General features: G+C 56.2%; 1 protein-coding gene across 9 annotated transcripts in view; it reads left to right on the plus strand.

The window, feature by feature from the left end:
• The window catches only part of MAPT (microtubule associated protein tau), a 95,230-nt gene that overhangs the window by 71,513 nt on the left and 6,399 nt on the right, over nt 1–17,318 (plus strand). For 5 of the 9 annotated variants that reach the window (XM_012751049.3, XM_020281027.2, XM_012751058.3 and 2 more), the window contains 2 exons: nt 2,557–2,822; nt 14,102–14,194. In XM_012751049.3, coding sequence (XP_012606503.2) covers nt 2,557–2,822; nt 14,102–14,194 — 359 coding nt within the window. The remainder of the gene's footprint in view (nt 1–2,556; nt 2,823–14,101; nt 14,195–17,318) is intronic. The other 4 variants (XM_075994654.1, XM_075994655.1, XM_012751059.3 and 1 more) reach the window with 1 other exon arrangement.

The raw sequence follows: 17,318 nt of genomic DNA on the forward strand, positions 1-17,318 counted from the left end.
AAAACCCTAATAAATGCCAGGTGAGGGGCTTCTCTAAGCTTCTCTGGCCCCAAGACCGGGGCTCCAGGGAGGCAGCTCCGGTGCAGGGGTTTCAGTCCCCAGGTGAGACGCGTGGCACTGCCTCCCTGGAGACAGCGCAGCAGCCTGGGCAGGTCACCGTGGGTGACCTCGCACAGTCTCAGCCCCTGGGCAGCTTCCTGGCCGGGGTTCTAGGAATCCTCTGGCCAAACCCGAGGGTCCTAGCTGGGCAGTCGCCCGCTGTGCCCATCCCCTGGGCTCCTGTATAACACCCTGTCGGCCCTGAGTCCCTGGCAAGACTTCAGTCGAGCTACTTTGCGTCCAGTGGTGCCATGGGAACGCTTTGGGCATCAGGGACAGCCTGGCTGGGAACGTCCCTCTCCCACTGCCCTGGTGACTGTTCCAGGTAGCTGGGTGTAGATTGTGCACAACCAACGCAGGAGGTGTCTAGGCTGCATTTGCTCCCCGGTAGTGGAGTCCGTGGCCCTTGCTGTGGGCGGTGGCCCAAGTCTTGGTGATGCCGATTCTCCTCCCCGGCCGGAGGGAGCCTCGCAGAGCCCGCCCGCCACCTGCTGCATGTGTTCACAGCGGCACTTCACCCAAGTCTGGGGGGTGGCACCTGCAAGGACAGCTGACCGGTTTTGTTTTCTCACCCGGTATTTTCTTCCCTGGCGCTTTTCCCACGTTCTCTGCTCTAGGGGTTATTAACAGGATTTTGAGTATGTTTTATGTACAGGTTGGAGCCTGCCTTTTTTTCACTTAACATCACGCCAGTCGACTCATACTTTTTAACAGCCTGAAATGAGGACGTGCGTTTCTCTTTGAGTCATACCTGCTCCCAGGTGGCTGTCTGCAGGTGGACAGGTCCTCCCCGCTGGGTCCCTTTGACCTTGTTTCCCGCTAGAACAGGCCGTGCTCCCCGAACCCGTCCCCTGCCTCCCTGTCCCCCGAGAGATGGCCCGCCGCGCCCCGCCGCGTGCAGATCTCACCACGGCCCCCGTTAAGCCTGGTCATAATGAGGCTTTCTGTGGACTTTTCTTTTTAAGCTAGGAAGCAAGTGCAGAGAAAACCACCCCCGAGGGGGCAAAGTCTGAGAGAGGTAATTCTGAGCCCGCTCCGCCGAGGCGGCCCCCCTCTGCGTGGCCGGCTGTGGCGGATGTCTAGACCCGGGAGGACCCACTGCTGGAGCACAAGTGCCACACGCTGGGCCCGGGCCGGAACAGTCCGACCCCGTGTTTCTCCTCTGGTGTGTGGTTTGTGCAGACAGCCGCGTGACCCACTTTCTAGCCCGCGTGTTCTCACTCACTCCAGGGTCACGGGCACCGCCAAGGGCTGCAGGGGTCGGGCGGGAGCATGTGGCGAGAGGGATTTGGGGATATTTGGAGGGGCTGGGGGTTTGGACCGGCCCCAGCCAAGGCATGAAATTCCCACTGGCCTTTACGAGGCGCCACTATGTGAGCACCAGACACCACACCGGACACTGCCTGTCCCGACAGCCAGTCCCCAAACTCAGGCTTAGGGAGCATAAGTGACCTGCCCAAAGTCCCTCTGCAAGGAAGAGGCGCAGAAAGGATCTGAGCCGCCACCTCCAGGGGGACAAGACATGGGAGGGCTGAGGACTGAGGCCCCGTGTGTTGCTTCCTTACGTGGAAAGGAGAAAGGGCTTCGTTTGTCCCGTTGCCACAGAGCTGACTACTTTAGGGATGTCCAAGACACGGAAATTCAAACTCTAAAAACGGGTGTAACTCTTCTCTTTCAGGCAGCCCGCTGGCTGCAGGGGCGCGTGGTAGGCGTTGGGATTTGCCGTGCCAGCGGGCAGGGAAGGACATTCTTGGGGAGGGCACAGCCAGGCAGGGCGCGGCGGCACAAAGCGGCATGGCTTGTCTGGAGAGCCGGGGACCGGTGGACAGGAGCCAGAGAGGAGCAAGGAGAGGTGCAGGGAGAGGAGCAGGGAGGTGGGCAGAGCCCTGAGCTTCACCCTATGGGTAAAGGGTCACATGGGCCCAGGCTTGCGGGCGGCAGCTGCGTCCTGTCACGGCGTCTCCCTTATTCAGGGTAAAGGCCCGGCAGGGTCACACTAGAGTTTTGCGAAGCTTCTTCGCAAATGCTGTGGCCTGGAGCCTCCCTCATAGGCATTATGATTATTAATATTCCCATTTTCAAGTTGAGGCCTCTGAGCTCAGAGAGGGGAAGTGACTTTTCTGAGACCGCACAGCTAGCTGGAGCCCATCTCTTGACCCAAGACCACAGGGCAGAGAAGGTTCCCTCTCTGGGGAGGGTGTTGGGTGGCCCTTTGACAGCCAATCTGTTGCTTTCCGGAGAAAGGGGGTGTCTGGCCCTGGGTGACTGGGAGAAGGGGCTTCTCCAGAGATGGGCTCAGGGCTTCCCCTGCCGGCGTGGCCAAGCTTTCCACCTGGTTCCCGCTGCCTAACCCACTGTGAGCCTGGAGTGGCCCCGACAGGCAGCCCCCAGGGCCTTTACTGACCCACCCACCCACCACCACGCGAGTCCTGGCTTCACTCCCTCCTTCCTTCCCAGGTGAACCTGCCAAATCTGGGGACCGCAGCGGCTACAGCAGCCCCGGCTCCCCGGGCACCCCTGGCAGCCGCTCCCGCACCCCGTCCCTGCCGACGCCACCCACCAGGGAGCCCAAGAAGGTGGCAGTGGTCCGCACTCCACCCAAGTCGCCGTCTTCCGCCAAGAGCCGCCTGCAGACGGCCCCCGTGCCCATGCCAGACCTGAAGAACGTCAGGTCCAAGATCGGCTCCACCGAAAACCTCAAGCACCAGCCGGGAGGCGGGAAGGTAGGCACGGAGGCAGGTGCGCTGGAGGGTGCTGCTCCCCGACCCTGGGCTGGGATCCCGCCCCCACCCCACACCCCGCACCTGACCTCTCCAAGGAAGGAGGCCGGGCGTTGGGTCACACCCGCGCCGTGAGGGACCTGCTGGCGGGACAGAGATGCAGGGCTGTGTCACCAGGGCTGTGGCTCTGGCGTGGGGGCTCCACGGCGGCCCCCGCCTGCCTCGTGCCTGGACGGTGACACAGTCTGTCAGTGGCATCTCTGGCGCCCACTGGGCAACTGCTCAGGTTAGGGTGCTCTTGAATGCTCAGTTCTGGGGAAATTCAGGGGTTGCATTCTGAGCAGTTGATTTTTCCAGGGGCGAGCAGGCCCTTGTGACATCCTCGGGCTCCCTGAAGACAGAGCATCATGGGCTTCTGAGGGCCAGAGGCGGCCTGGGCCACCCCCCTCTTGCCCCTGTGTCCCTCGTCTGAGGTTGTTTGGGCTGGCGCGCAAAGTACCACAGTTATACAGCGGAAATGTATTTCCTCACAGTTCCGTAGGCTCCAACTCTGAGATCAAGGTGTCGGCAGGTGACTTCTGAGGCCTCTTTCCTGGCCTGCAGGTGGCCACCTCCTCCCTGTCATGTGGTCTTTGCTCTGGGCAGGCTCCTGGTGTTTCTCTGTGTCCTGATCTCTTCTTATAAGGATGCGGATCCTATAGGGTCGGGCCCACCCTAATGACCTCATCTTAACTCAGTCACCTCTGTAGAGTCCCTGTCTCCAAACGGAGGCGCACTCTGAGGGGCCGGGGGCTGAGAGGGGGCAAGAAGGGAGAAGAAGAGGCACTGGGGGTGCAGGGGCCCCTGGCTCTGCTCTCGAGGCCACAGACGTGCTGGGCCTTCGGGGCTGGGCTGTTTGGGGGCACTGGCCCCCAGCCAACACTTTCCAGTTGGTCGGGACACCCGGCCTCCCCTGTAGCGGGTGCTCTCTGCGCTGTTGAATCCCTCTTGGCTGGAGCCTGGGTCACTGCTCGGGCAGGGTGGCCATCGGGCCACCTGGGCCCTTACCTCAGACCTGCATTTGCTTTCCGTGGAGCCTCCCTGGGCCTTTCCAGTCCTCAGGGACCCTCTAGGGCAGTCTCTTGGGGTCAAAGAACCCGGGAGTGTCCCGAGCCCCTTGCTGCAGGCCGGAGGCTGGTTTTGGGTAGAGCTTGGGACTCAGGGACGCAGGTCGTCGGACCACCCGGGTCGTTGTGGGCCCTGCGAGCTCCCGCTGCAGCGTGCGCCTGGGGTCCCTGTGCGATGCCTGCCCCTTCCAGAAGGGACTCTGGCTGGGGTCGCTGCTCTGGGTGTTGGCTTGAAGTTGACCCCTCTGGGAAGCTGTGGGGGCCCCGGGGGAGAGGGTTTCCCTGGGAGCAGCAGGAGGTTTTCCACCTGGTGTCCCGCACCCCTCCTTCGGCGCTTGGCGTGTCCTGGGTGTGCCCCATTTTCATAGCGCATTGTGAGCGTGTGCCTTCATTGGGAAAAATGAAAGACTAAACTCTCCACCACTAAGGAGAGTGTGTGGCCGTGGCCTGCAGGGTTACAGTGACTCATTACAGCAGGCACATGGTAACCACTAGCTCTCCCCAGCCGGTGGCGCTGCCCCTCGCACAAGCAAACGCGCCCGCCGCTCCCACCAGCCCGCGCTTCAGTGCGGGACCCGGGAAGGCGCCAGGAGCGGACGGGAAATGCGTGGCCAGGCCAGGCCATTTCAGGACAGGGGCAGGACAGGGCATCGACTCAGCAAGCACCCTCTGAGCGCCCCACGCGCCAACCTCGCACAGAGATCAGGAGACGCAGCCGTGCCCCAGGGTACCCCTCCAATCAAGGAAAGGACCGATGGTGGCTCACCTGTGGCGTAGGGACAAGCGAAAGCTCCCTGGGACGCAGGAGGGCGGGGAGGAGAGAGCCTCCTTCCATCTCCCTCCCCATGGCAGAGCCTCTGAGTTAAACCAGAGGTCCTGCCTCTCCCTCTCGGGGGTCTGTGCGGCTTTCACAAGAAAAGAGTCCCTGGATACCCCTCCAGGCCAGCTCAGGGGCCTCCGTGGGAAGCTGCTCCGAGCTGCCACCACGGGCTCCGTGTCCCGACTCCCCAGTGCTCACTCACTGCTTGGAAGCCACCTGCGAAGCTCCAGCCCAGGACCGCTGTGACCGTCATTCTCCAGGGCCCCGGCCTTGGCGCTGCTCCGGACCTCACCAGGCCCTGCTGGCCCCCCACCCTCTCTCCCATGACCCTCCGAGGCCCCCAGGGTCCTGCTTCAGCCACCCAGACTACAGTCCAGACACGGCCAGGGTCTTCCCACGATGTCACATGATGGGCAGCATCTGCAAGGCACTGTCACCTGAGGCAGACACGTCCCCCTCCCACATCCCGGCCACCACCAGGATCACCTGCCCGGCTCTGCCCAGGCTCCATCCCTGCTGCTCTCACTATCCCTGATCTTGCCTCCAGATTCTTGCTGCATCTCTGGAATCTTCTCTGCCCTATCAGACCCCTAGTGCTGGACCTTGGCCCCACTAGGACTCTGCCCAGAGACCTCCCCTTCCTCAGAGGAATCAGCTGCATTCCCTCCGGCTTCGCCCCCTTCTCCACGCCCGCCCCTGGTTCCTGCTGGGTCCCACTGGGGCTGCTCCTCACTCCCTCCTCGCTTATGTCATCTGCCTGGAATGTCCTTCCCTCCTTATCGCTTCCTGTCCCTCAAGCCCAGTTTCAGATGCCGCCTCCTTTAAGAAGCCTCCCTGGATTGCCCCTTTCCACAGAGCTGAGAGAGCCCCGGCTGCACGGCACATGTGTCCGCCACAGCCCGCGTCTCTGCAGAGCCTCCGCCAGGCTGCGCGGTGGCCAAGCCCTCTCTGAGCACCGGGTGATGTAACTCTGCACCTGCATGAGCGGATGATCCAGGTCTCCAGAAACAGAGCCCTGAGTCTGGCACTGGGGGCGGCTTCCCCGTCAGCCGGGAGCTCATCTGAGCTGGGCTCGCGAGGTGTAGGCACCGTTCCGCCGGCGCTGGCAGCTCTGCTGAGAGCAGCAGACCAGGGCTAGAGGGGATGACAAGTCTCCATGGAGGGCCCCTTGCAGGGCTGGGCCGACGGCTGCCTGCCCACGTCTGGGAGGGGAGGGCAGTGGGGTGATTTGACGCCCAGAGTGGCAAGGGACGAAAGGTGCCCCCAGGTCAGGACCTGGCCACACTGGGTGGAGATGGCACGTGCAGATCTCCTGAAGGGTTACGGGAGAAGGGTGGCTTTCCTTGGGCCGTCTGGGGAGAGGAAGTGTGGACAAGTTGCAGAGGAAATAGTCATGGCCTCCCTGAAATGCCATGAAAGCCTCAGAAATTGTCTGAAATGAAGACAACCTCAACTGTAAGAACAACCAACACGTTGATCTCCAGGAAAATGAAAAGAAGAAAAGGCGCGTGGGGTCCGTGGATACGGCCTTTAGAGGGCGCTGTTGGAAGGTCTCATGCCTCCTCCTTTTGGACTGGGCTGAAGGTTCCAGAAGGTTGCACTAAGATCTTTGGGTCCCAGTGGCCTCACTGATTGCCTGGCATCCAGTAAGTACTCAATAAATGTTTGCTCAGCTACAAGAGAGGCAAAGCTGTAGGCGTCTGGAGAATAACTCAGCCCCTGGAGTAGACGCCCATGTTGAAGAGGGAAGAGCTGAAAGCCGAGGGAGGTCAATGTAAATCATTGGCTGGAATGTCAGTTTTCTCTCTGTACTTTCTCTGTTTTCATGGTGTGCTTACAGTAACATGTACTGCTTAAAGAGTCCAAACAGAATTATTTTTAAAGGAAAATACAGATAATCAATTGGCCACACTGGAGAACAAGCTGGGTTACCTAACTGTGGGGATTGGAGGAAAGGAGGGATCCCAGCCAAGAGAGCAGCCCTGACCCTAACCATAACCACGACCTTAACCTTGACCCTGACCCCAACACTGACGATGACCCTAAACATGACACTAACCCCAACCCTAGCCCTAACCCTAAGCCTGACTATAACCCGGACCCTAACTCTGACCTTACCCTAACCTTGACCCTAACCACAACCGTAACCCCAACCCTAACCCTGATACTAACTCTAAACCTGAGCCTATCCCCAACCCTAACCCTGACCCTAACCCCAACCCTGACCCCTGCCCTACCCATGAGTTCTGGGTGGCTGTTTTCCATCCTGCCTGCGAAAGAGATCTGGGGGTGGGATTCTTTCCAGCATCCTCGTGGCCCCGCCCCCCCAGCTCCACTGCGCTTGCGGGTGGGTGGGCCCGCCCACGTGCTTCCAATGAGCAGTCCAAGCTGAGACTCAGTGTCCCTGGATTCTTACCTGCTGACCTCTGGTCTAAGTTCAACTACAGGCCTCCGTGCACTCTGGATCTGGATCAAAAGAGGCACTAATTTGCCTCTTTTGGTCCCAACTCTGTCCTGATGTGCAGATTCCATGTGCCTGGCTCCTCAGTCAGCTCAGATCCTACAGGCCAGGTCCTGTGTCCTGCGCCCCCTCCCCAAGTGTGTCCCAGCTCTGTTTGGTGTGTGGGGGTGGGGATGAGGTATCCAGCCAAAGACAGAGGACTAGCATTTAAAACATGTTTTTAACTGCCCACTGTGAGTGTGACTGATGTGAAATCAGCATCCATTTATCCTGGTGAGGGTGCAAATCGGTGCAGTCCTTTTGCATATAATGCAGGAATGTTCTAGATTGCACAGTTTAGCTCTACTAAATCAGTAGTCTGTCAAAGGCTCTCATGTCGCCTTCCTCTGGCCTGGACTGAAGGCCTGGCCAGGCAGCCCTGTGGCCTCCCATAGAACTTGACATGCACTAAGTGCCGTATGATCTAAATGCAGAAATAAAGAAAATCTGAGATTCAAAAAAGCTTTAAGCACAAAAATGTACATTAAGTTTTATTTACAATCACAAAGACAAAACAACACAATAAAACAAGTTAAATGTCTAACAATAGGGAAATAATTAATGGTGATGCTATAGTATAAAATATTATATAGCCACGAAAAATTATCTTTGAACATAATTTTTTGTTTTTTGAGACAGGGTCTCCCTCTATTTCTGGGCTAGAGTGCTGTGGTGTCAGCCTAGCTCACTGCAGCCTCCAACTCCTGGGCTCAAGCGATCCTCCTGCCTCAGCCTCCCAAGTAGCTGGGACTATAGGCATGCGCCAGACCTACCCTAAGAATTTTTATGATTATAAAAAAATATAAATTGTAATACTATTAAAAGAATAACATTGTATAAATTATGTAGCTTATGCCTAGTTTCTATATAAAAAGCAGAAATATAGATGACAGGCCAGGCGCGGTGGCTCACACCTGTAATCCTAGCACTCTGGGAGGCCAAGGCAGGTGGATGGCTCAAGGTCAGGCTGAACGAGACCCCATCTCTACTAAAAATAGAAAGAAATTAGCCAAACAACTTAAAATACAAAAAAAAAAAAAAATTAGCTGGGCATGGTGGCACATGCCTGTAGTCCCAGCTACTTGGGAGGCTGAGGCAGGAGGATCGCTTGAGCCCAGGAGTTTGAGGTTGCTGTGAGCTAGGCTGATGCCACGGCACTCTAGCCCAGGCAACAGGGAGAGACTCTGTTTCAAAAAAGAAAAAAGAAAACTACCTGCAATGTCGAGAAGGAGAAATTGCACTTGCTTGTTCTCTAACCACAGCATAATAAACCAGAACTTAATTGTATAAATATCTCCAACATTACTACAGATACTTGGAAATTCAAGACTTTTCTGAGTCGCCACTCATTCAGGATAGGAGAAAACTGGAACTTGGAGATCCTCAGAGCTCAAGTGAGATGACGCTAGACCCGGGGGCAGCGGGGCGTGTGTTCAGGCTGCAGCCTTGAACGCTAAGGAGAGTTCACAACTGGTAGAGGGCGTCCCGCACACAGGATGGGGCTGCTGTGAGCAGCTGGGCGTCTCCCCAACGGGACCAGACAGGACAGAGGAAGAGAAGGAAGGGCGTGGAGGGCGTCCCCACAGCCAGGTGGGGCTCAGCTGTCAGTGGGCTTGGGGGGTGAAGGGGGCAGGCTCTGGGCACCTGCTGGGCAGGTGGGAGACAGTGGGGGACTGGCTCATGTGGGGCGCAGGCTGCATGGCCAGGAGAACTGGAGATCCCTGTGGCTGCCAAAGCAGAGGACAGGTGTGCAGGGTCATGGCCAGGAAGGGGCACCAGGGCCTGAGCATGGGGGCAGCCTGGTTGGTTCTGAGCAGATGGAGCTAAAGTCACTTCCCCTGAAGATGTCCAGGCCAGTAGTTTGGTGCAAAGGCTGGAGGCAGGACAGAGCCCCGAGGCCCAGGATGGCCCAGAGCCTACCAGAGCTGCGGGGTTTGAGAGCCTTGGGCTGCAATGTTCTAGATGGCCACCAGAGGGCGGTGGAATGCCGCAATCGTGGCCTCCATCCCGGGACTCTGCCTGGGTTGCTGGTGCTTGGTTCAGTCTTATTTTCCTCTTTAATTAAATGTGTGTGAGTCTGCTCTTGTTCCCACTAATCTCTGCCCATCTCTCCGACCCATTTCTCTCTCTTTACACCCCTCTTCACTCCCTCTCCTTCTCATTCACCACTGACCACTACAGAGAACTGAAGTGTTTTAAAAATATATTGTACTTACCAACAAAATCCCAGCTGTCATTTTAAAAGCATACATATAACTGTAATCTGAGTGACTCTGAAGGCCAAGGCAGAAAGATTGCTTGAGCCCATGAGTTCAAAACCAGCCTGGGCAACATAGTGAGACCCCATCTCTTAAAAAAAAAAAAAAAAAAAAAAAAAAAGCATACAACATTTATGTGGAATAAAGTGAATTTGTACCTGGGATAGTTTGCAGTGAACTGAGTGTCCCTCCTTGGGGACAGCCCTATAATGCTGATACTGTGGGCACCTCTCCCTACCTCTGTGCTTCTGAAAAATCTTGTGTCAACCAAATCGTTTTAAAGAGCTTGAGACGGTCGCTGTTTAAAAGACAGTGTAAATAATTCTAAAAGTGACTCTCCCTTGTTATTTGATCCCTTCTTTGGCCAGTTGACTTGGCAGGACTAGGTTCTCCTGTGTCCATTCCCAGGCTTAATACCTTGGACTTAAGAGAAGGCTTGTGTGGGCATCCAGTGCCCACCCCAGGGTAAATTCCCGCTGGACCATTGCACTGGGCCTGGTTAGGCGAAGCCCAGCCCAGCAAGTGCCAGGCCCAGGCCATGCCTGGGCCAGCCTGGAAGCTTCTGTGGGGTGGGGGCAGGAGTGCCTGGAGGCTTGGGGCCAGGGAGGAGGAGTGAGGTCCTTCAGAGCAGCATCCAGAGATCTGAGCCCAGATTGGGTTTGGGACTGTTTTGGGGTCCTCCAGGAAATGGATTAAACCAAGTGGACCCACCCCTAGCACCACCTCACAGCAGCCTCTCCTCTAGGGTCAAAGCGTGACCACAGAAATTTCTGTCCTAACTAGGAGTTCCCCTGATCAAACTTCACAGCTGCCAAATCATTGTTCTCTCCTTCTGATGGGTATCCTCAATGTCTACCCAGGGCCCAGGGACGATAACATGTTATTGTAGCTGAGAAGTTAAACTTCAGGATTCCAGTTTCATAATGCCAACCACTACCCTTTCTCGTCCTTCTGTAAATCTAAGATTCTATAAAGGGTGTTAACTTTAATGTGACAACTAATGTTAATTCAGGTCTGCTTTGTAAATATCCTTGTGTCTATTGCCAAATCCCACAAAAGCTTGTGGCCCTTTTTGTGGGGTTGGAACAAGAAAAAGCCACATGGAAAAACCATTTCTGTGTGTGTTGCTGGCACTGTTATTGCTTAATGTCCTTTGATTCCTTTGATCAGTTTCTTTTATGGTTTAGTACAGAAAACAAATTATCTTCCTTGAAAAACTGGTAAGTTTTCTTTGTCAGATAAGGAGAGTGATGCAACCCATCAGGTTTCCCTTTTTGCCCTGGCTTTCAGGAAGCACAGAGCTAATTGTAATGATCGGTCTTGTAATTGTCAGTCCTGATGACCTCCCCTTCTCACATGATTCTTTAAATTTTCTTGTGTCATTGTGAGTGTGTGTTTTCTCATTCTAAGCCGCTCCCCTTTCCATTTTGAAAGCAGGCAAATCTGCTTCTGGGACTTATCCAGTGAAAAGTGATAAATAAAAAATGATCCCCAAAGAAGATCAGTTCACGCCACCTTCAGATTTTTAAAGGTGGCATGAATTGATTCCAAGACATATACGGAGGGTGACAGTGACAAGGAGCAGCATGAGAAAGCCTGTCCCGCCTTCTCACCCAGCTCAAGCCTGGGCTGCGGCACTGTGGAGAGAATTTGAATGTTCACCAAGGAGGATTGTTTGTATTGATTTATGAGGCAATAGCCTTGAGGACAGAGCAGGAGGAATTTGTTGTCACATAGATAGCCCGTGGCTACAGAAACATCCAGGTCTGGATTCTTCTTCTTCTTCTTTTTTTTTTTTTTTTTTGAGACAGAGTCTCACTCTATTGCCTGGGCTAGAGTGTCGTGGCATCAGCCTAGCTCACAGGAACCTCAAACTCCTGGGCTCAAGCAATCCTGCTGCCTCAGCCTCCCGAGTAGCTGGGACTACAGGCACGCGCCACCATGCCCGGCTAATTTTTTTCTATATATATTAGTTGGCCAATTAATATCTTTCTATTTATAGTAGGGACGTCGTCTCACTCTTACTCAGGCTGGTTTTGAACTCCTGACCTCAAGCAATCCGCCTGCCTCGGCCTCCCAGAGTGCTAGGATTACAGGCGTGAGCCACCCTGTCTGGCCTGTGGCTTCTTCTGACTTAAGAAAGTCACTGAACCTCTCTGGGCCTCCAGTGGCCTCCTTGTCCCTAAGGAGGGGATAGTGGGCAAGAATGATGACGTGGAATGAGATGTTTATCCAACTCTAAAGGAGGGGCGGTTTGTACATTTGAAAACCAGAGTAGAAATTACAAAGGAAGAATTTGAGTATGTAAAAAATGTCAACATTTGTATGTTAGAGAAAAATACACCTTCCAGCAAAAAGGGTAAAGAAGCAATTTCAGTAATAATCAGAGAAATGCAGAATAAGCCAACCGTGCAGGTTCCTTTATTTTGGTCAAAGAAATAAGCAAAAGCATGATTTAAATACTGCATGCTGGCAGCAACATGGGCAACTTGGCTTTCTCCAAAGTGCTCCCAGGGAACGTTAATCTAACCCTTTTAGAAAGCCATTCGGAGAGCTGCACTGAGAGTTTTTGGAATATTTATAACTTCGCCCCAGAAATTCTATTCCAGGACTCTATGCTATAAAAATCCATAACATGGAAAAAATTCCTTGCAGAAAGATGTTCATGGGAGGCCATTTGTATTATTTAAAATGGAATCAGGCCGGGCGTGGTGGCTCAAACCTGTAATCCTAGCTCTCAGGGAGGCTGAGGTGGGTGGATCGCTCAAGGTCAGGAGTTCAAAACCAGCCTGAGCAAGAGCGAGACCCCATCTCTACTAAAAATAGAAAAGAAATTAATTGGCCAACTAAAATATATAGAAAAAAATTAACCGGGCATGGTGGCGCATGCCTGTAGTCCCAGCTACTCGGGAGGCTGAGGCAGCAGGATCGCTTGAGCCCAGGAGTTTGAGGTTGCTGTGAGCTAGGCTGACGCCACGGCACTCTAGCCTGGGCAACAGAGTGAGACTCGATCGCAAAATAAATAAATAAAAATAAAATGGAATCAATACAAATGTTTGATATCAGAGGAATTGTATTTACGAAATGGAACAGGGCATATTATTAAAAATAAGGCTCTGATGACTGTAAACCACGGAGAATGCTCATAATTCATTACCTGATAAAGCAAGACACAAAATTGCATGTTCTCAATAATTCTGTCATTTATATATATATATGATGGTAGTTAGGTATAAATGGGGCTTCAGGGAAATACAACAAAATACAATAGTGGTTGTGTTAGGGTGGTAAGAAAACTTTTATTTTTGTTTTTGCCCTTTTAACCTTTATTTTTCAAAATCATAGTGCTGTATTTTCTAATAAAAATACATAGTTGTTTTTTAAAGGAACATAAACAAAAATGGAGAGGTGAGTTAGACGTGTGAGTCCCAGGTTTTAGGATCCAGAGCAGTAAAATTAAGGGGAAGAAAACCGGGCTGGGCAGGAAGCTGGGCCTGGGTCCCGATCTGCGGCCTCGGGAGCCGCCCCCTCCCCCGCCCCCCCCCCCCATTCTCGAAGGCAGCAACTGAGGTCCTGGTGCCAGAAGCCAAACTGGCCCTGCCACGTCTGCAGTCGGCCACCGTTTGCGTCTGGGGTGACACATGAAGTCTTGCCCTGTTTGCACACACAGCTCCTGCAGGGAGACGCTCCTCTGAACCCTGGCTGCCTGTCCCCCTCATGGTGTTTAGGCACACTGGGTAAAATGCTTCCCCACCAAAACACCGAGAGCCCCACCCCTTCTCCCTGGTGCCTGGAGAAAGAAGAACCTTCCAGAAATGCCATCATCTGACACCCATCTGGCCACGCGCACTCACGGGAAAGCTAAGCCAGGCAGGGGAGCATTTGCCCCTTGTCCTTTGCGTGGCTGTGGGGTGGTGGGTGGCAGGGCCGGCGGTGGGAGGACAGGGCAGACCCGCCCCTTCCGCAGGGCAGAGCGCTCAGGCGGCGGCAGTCTCTGCTTGTCATCCTCCTGGGGTTCAGGGTTCGCAAATCCCGCTGCCCGTCACAACCACCAAGGAACGTGTCACAGGTGTAGACACTAAACCAGACTCCCCAGGTTTCCAATTCTAGGACGTGGGTGGGGTCTGCGTTTCTTCCTTTTTTTTTTTAATCTGCAGGTGATCCCGACGCCTAACAGACTGAGAACATGAAGTTCTCCCAGTGTGTTCTGATGGGCCGGGCAGGGTGTGTGAGCAGAGAGGCAGGGAGGCTTTTTATTCCCTCATTATTAATGTCACTGAGCACAGCTGGCACTCATCCCAGCCTGGGGGACACCGACCGGCGGTTCCCAGGCCTCACAGCGCAGTCCTTCCGTAAAGGGAGGCTCTGCTCTGTGACACCAGTGTCCTGAAAGCACCGACAATTCTGGAAGATTCTGGAATGCGTTCCAGGCCACCCTCCCTTCTGAACCTGAAGATCAGTCCTTCCAGCTCCCCTGGGCTGTGACTCGGGCCCCGGGCCTGCACTGCCCTGGCCCTGAAGTCACGAAAGTGGATGTCGCGCCAAGCGGGTGCGTCTGGGTGTGCTGTGTCACTCATCCTTTTTTCTGGCTGTCAAAGGTGCAGATAATTAATAAGAAGCTGGATCTTAGCAACGTCCAGTCCAAGTGTGGCTCAAAGGATAATATCAAACACGTCCCAGGAGGCGGCAGTGTGAGTACCTTCACACGTTCCCTGCACTGTGCTGTGGTTTGATTTTTAAGAAGTGGCATGAGTACATGTACTCGCGAGACATTGCACAGAATAAATCCTTCTCGGGCTCAGGATCTCTCCGTGTCCCCAGGCTCCCAACTCCTCACTCTGCCTTGTCCGTAGAGGCCCTTCCTGTCCCGTGCGGGAGGGCTGTGCCTGGCCAGCGCAGGCCGTGTAGGTGGAAGGGGACGGACCATCCCTCGAGCCCCTCTCTGGGCAGCTGGAGCCCCAGGGCGTAATCCCCACCATGGACTCACGCACCCACTGGAAGTTGGGCTGAAGGTGGTGGCACCTGAGACCAGACACCTCCTCCCCTGTCACCTGGGCAGGTTCCATTGCGTGGCTCCACTCTGGACAGGTGGCCCGTTTGCTCTGATGAGTTGACATGAAGGTGTCACTGTCCTACCAAGAGTCCCGTCTATGCTCAGTTGTGTGTCTTCCACGTTCCAGAAAGGAGCCGATCTCGGAGCCACTCGGCTTCGGTTTAAAACCCGCTCCCCGCTCTGGCAGAGGCTGCAAGGCAAAGAGCCAAACAAAAGTGTGGCAGGTCACTCCACCTTACAGAGAAATACTGCTTTGGCCCTTTTATACTTAGTGTCCTCCCAACGTCCCTGGGGACACTGTGCATCCTCAGTGGGGTGTCCCTGTGAGCTCTGGGGCTCAGATAGCCACTCCCCGCCTACCCACGTGATGTTCCCGGCCGGTGTGTGTTCCCGGGCTCCTCTCTCCCTGACGCCCTCTTCGCTTCCCAGCTCTTGGTCAGCCCCAGCCGTGGGCAAACTGTCACCACCCTGGGCAACTGGAGCTTCGAGATTGAGATCGTTGAGGCCCACCCCAGGGGGCCTGGTTTCTGAGAGCAGGCGCCCAGCCCGGGCTGGCAGTGCCCTGTGACTGCTGCAGCCTGGGCCGCAGGCACCCCCGCATCCCGCAGAGGGTTTATTCTTGCAATGTGCTGCTGCGCCTGCCGAGCACCGTCCGCCTGCCGCTGAGCCGCTGTAGTGGGGAGTAGGAGCGCTCGCCCTGCGGCTGCTGCATGGGGCCTTATTAACGCTTCCTCGCCAGTGTGCGCTGCGTGTCTCCGCTGCCCCCACGCCCCGCTCCCCTGTCCACCCACCATGTCTCCCAAGCCTGCAGCGTGTGTGCCGCCCCACCCCACCGCCCCGCCTCGTTCCCGGCTCCGTGTGCCCGTTGCGTTTGCAGCCGTTTCAGCTTCGACTCCTGGCTCTCTGGCTTCCTCGAAGGCGATGGCACGGCGGGAGGTGGAAGGCCCAGGCTTTCTGGTTTAATTCAGTCCTGTCTGGGGCTGGCAGGAGGTTGTGCGCTGAGGCCATGGGGCTCCAGGGGCCGAGATGGCAGGCGCAAGAGAGCCACATGGCCCTGCCCCTCTGGTGAGGGGTAGCTGCTGCCCAGAGAAGCTACAGTGCCCAGAACACTTGGGACTTCCTTGGGGCCTCCGCTGTGTCCTGCACTGTGCTGGCCTGTGGGCCTATGACCTGTCAGAGAGCCGCAAGATGTCCCAGGTGGGGCACTGTCCTCTGCCCTAGGCCACTGCGAGCTGGCAGTGGGAGCCTTCCCGGGAAGCCCTCCTCCTGGTGAATGGTTGTGAGGGTCACCAGCTCCTTGTCAGCCTCTGGCTCCTGGGCAGCCCTGGATCTCCCCTCCCCAGTGAGGTGACATTCCAGCAGGCAGGTCCTGCTCCCTACCTGGGACCCCCTGCCTCCTGGCTGGGCTCCGGGCGCCTCTGCAGGGCTGCTCGCCCCCTCCCCGGCCTCTAGGCACCTGCCCACTGGGCTCCCACCCTCATCCACTCCTTCCCCCGCCCAGCCCCACCCTTCGGCTCCTTGACAGTGGCTTCACCCAGGCCACAGGGAGGGGGGAATGATGCCACTGTCCCCACTCTCCTGGGGACACAGGTCATCCTCCTCCCAACACATCACTCCCACACTGACGCCAAGGGCCAGGCCGTCTCTCAGCCCTCCGTCAATAAGCAAACGCCAACGTGACTTTAAAATAATTGGGGACTTTTCCAGTTTAGACCTAGGTAGAAGACCCTCTTTCTTTCTGGGCCTTGATAGACCCCTGCAAGGCTTGAGGCCGCCTCTCCCTGGCTGACCTGGGGCAGGGAGCCGGCTGGCCTCCACCCCACGAGGTCCCAGCAGAGGCGCCAGGGGTCCTGGAGTGTCGGTCGGTGACCCAGGCCCCCAGAGCCGAGGCTTGGTGGAGACTTGCCTAAGGAGACTCATCTGCCTCTGTGGGGTCCCCACGGGGTTCGCCCCAGGGAGAACAGGAGGCTCAGGGGCCGCCGTTCCCAAGGGCGCTGAACCCTGGAGCCCACAGGCCTCCCAGTGTGTCCGAGTCCGCCCCAGCCGGCGAGACACTGCCCGTCGGCGTCTCCGCTGTGCCGCCCGTGCCCATTCGGTAAAGGCCGAAACGTCCAGGAGGTCGCGTGCACAGGTGTCAGGGCTCTCTCCTCCGAGTCGCCTCCTGCTCTGGGTCCCGCCCGGTGACCCCACACTGCCCTGGCGGTGGAGCCGGGATCTGCCGACGCTTCTCTGCTCCCGAGCCCACCTGTGGGTCCTCACTCGCCCACCTGTGGTCCCCACGCGCCCACCTGTCGGGCCTCACGCGCCCACCTGTGGTCCCCACGCGCCCACCTGTGGGTCCTCACTCGCCCACCTGTGGTCCCCACGCGCCCACCTGTGGTCCTCACTCGCCCACCTGTCGGGCCTCACGCGCCCACCTGTGGTCCCCACGCGCCCACCCATCCGGCCTCAGCAGCCTCTCCTCCACAAGGCCGGCGGACAGCACCCGCCTTTCCAGAGAGTTTCCAGGCGCCGCCATGCTAATCAGACCGGTGGCTTCTGTCTCCGTGTCTGGATGGCATCTGTCAAGTTCACGGCAGGAAAGGGGGGGGGCTTTTTACACAGTGTCCCCGTTTTCCCCTGAGGATCTTTGGTTCCGCAGGGTCGGAAGACGCTCCAACCCCACAGTTATATTGTGAAGACCAGCTCCCTTGGGACAGGGCTGGCTGAATTTCACCACATTTGTCCACCCTGACTGGGGCGTGTTCCTCAGGGTGACAGGA

The sequence above is a fragment of the Microcebus murinus genome, chromosome 18 (assembly GCF_040939455.1).
Source record: "Microcebus murinus isolate Inina chromosome 18, M.murinus_Inina_mat1.0, whole genome shotgun sequence".
In the NCBI taxonomy this organism is placed as follows: domain Eukaryota; kingdom Metazoa; phylum Chordata; class Mammalia; order Primates; family Cheirogaleidae; genus Microcebus; species Microcebus murinus.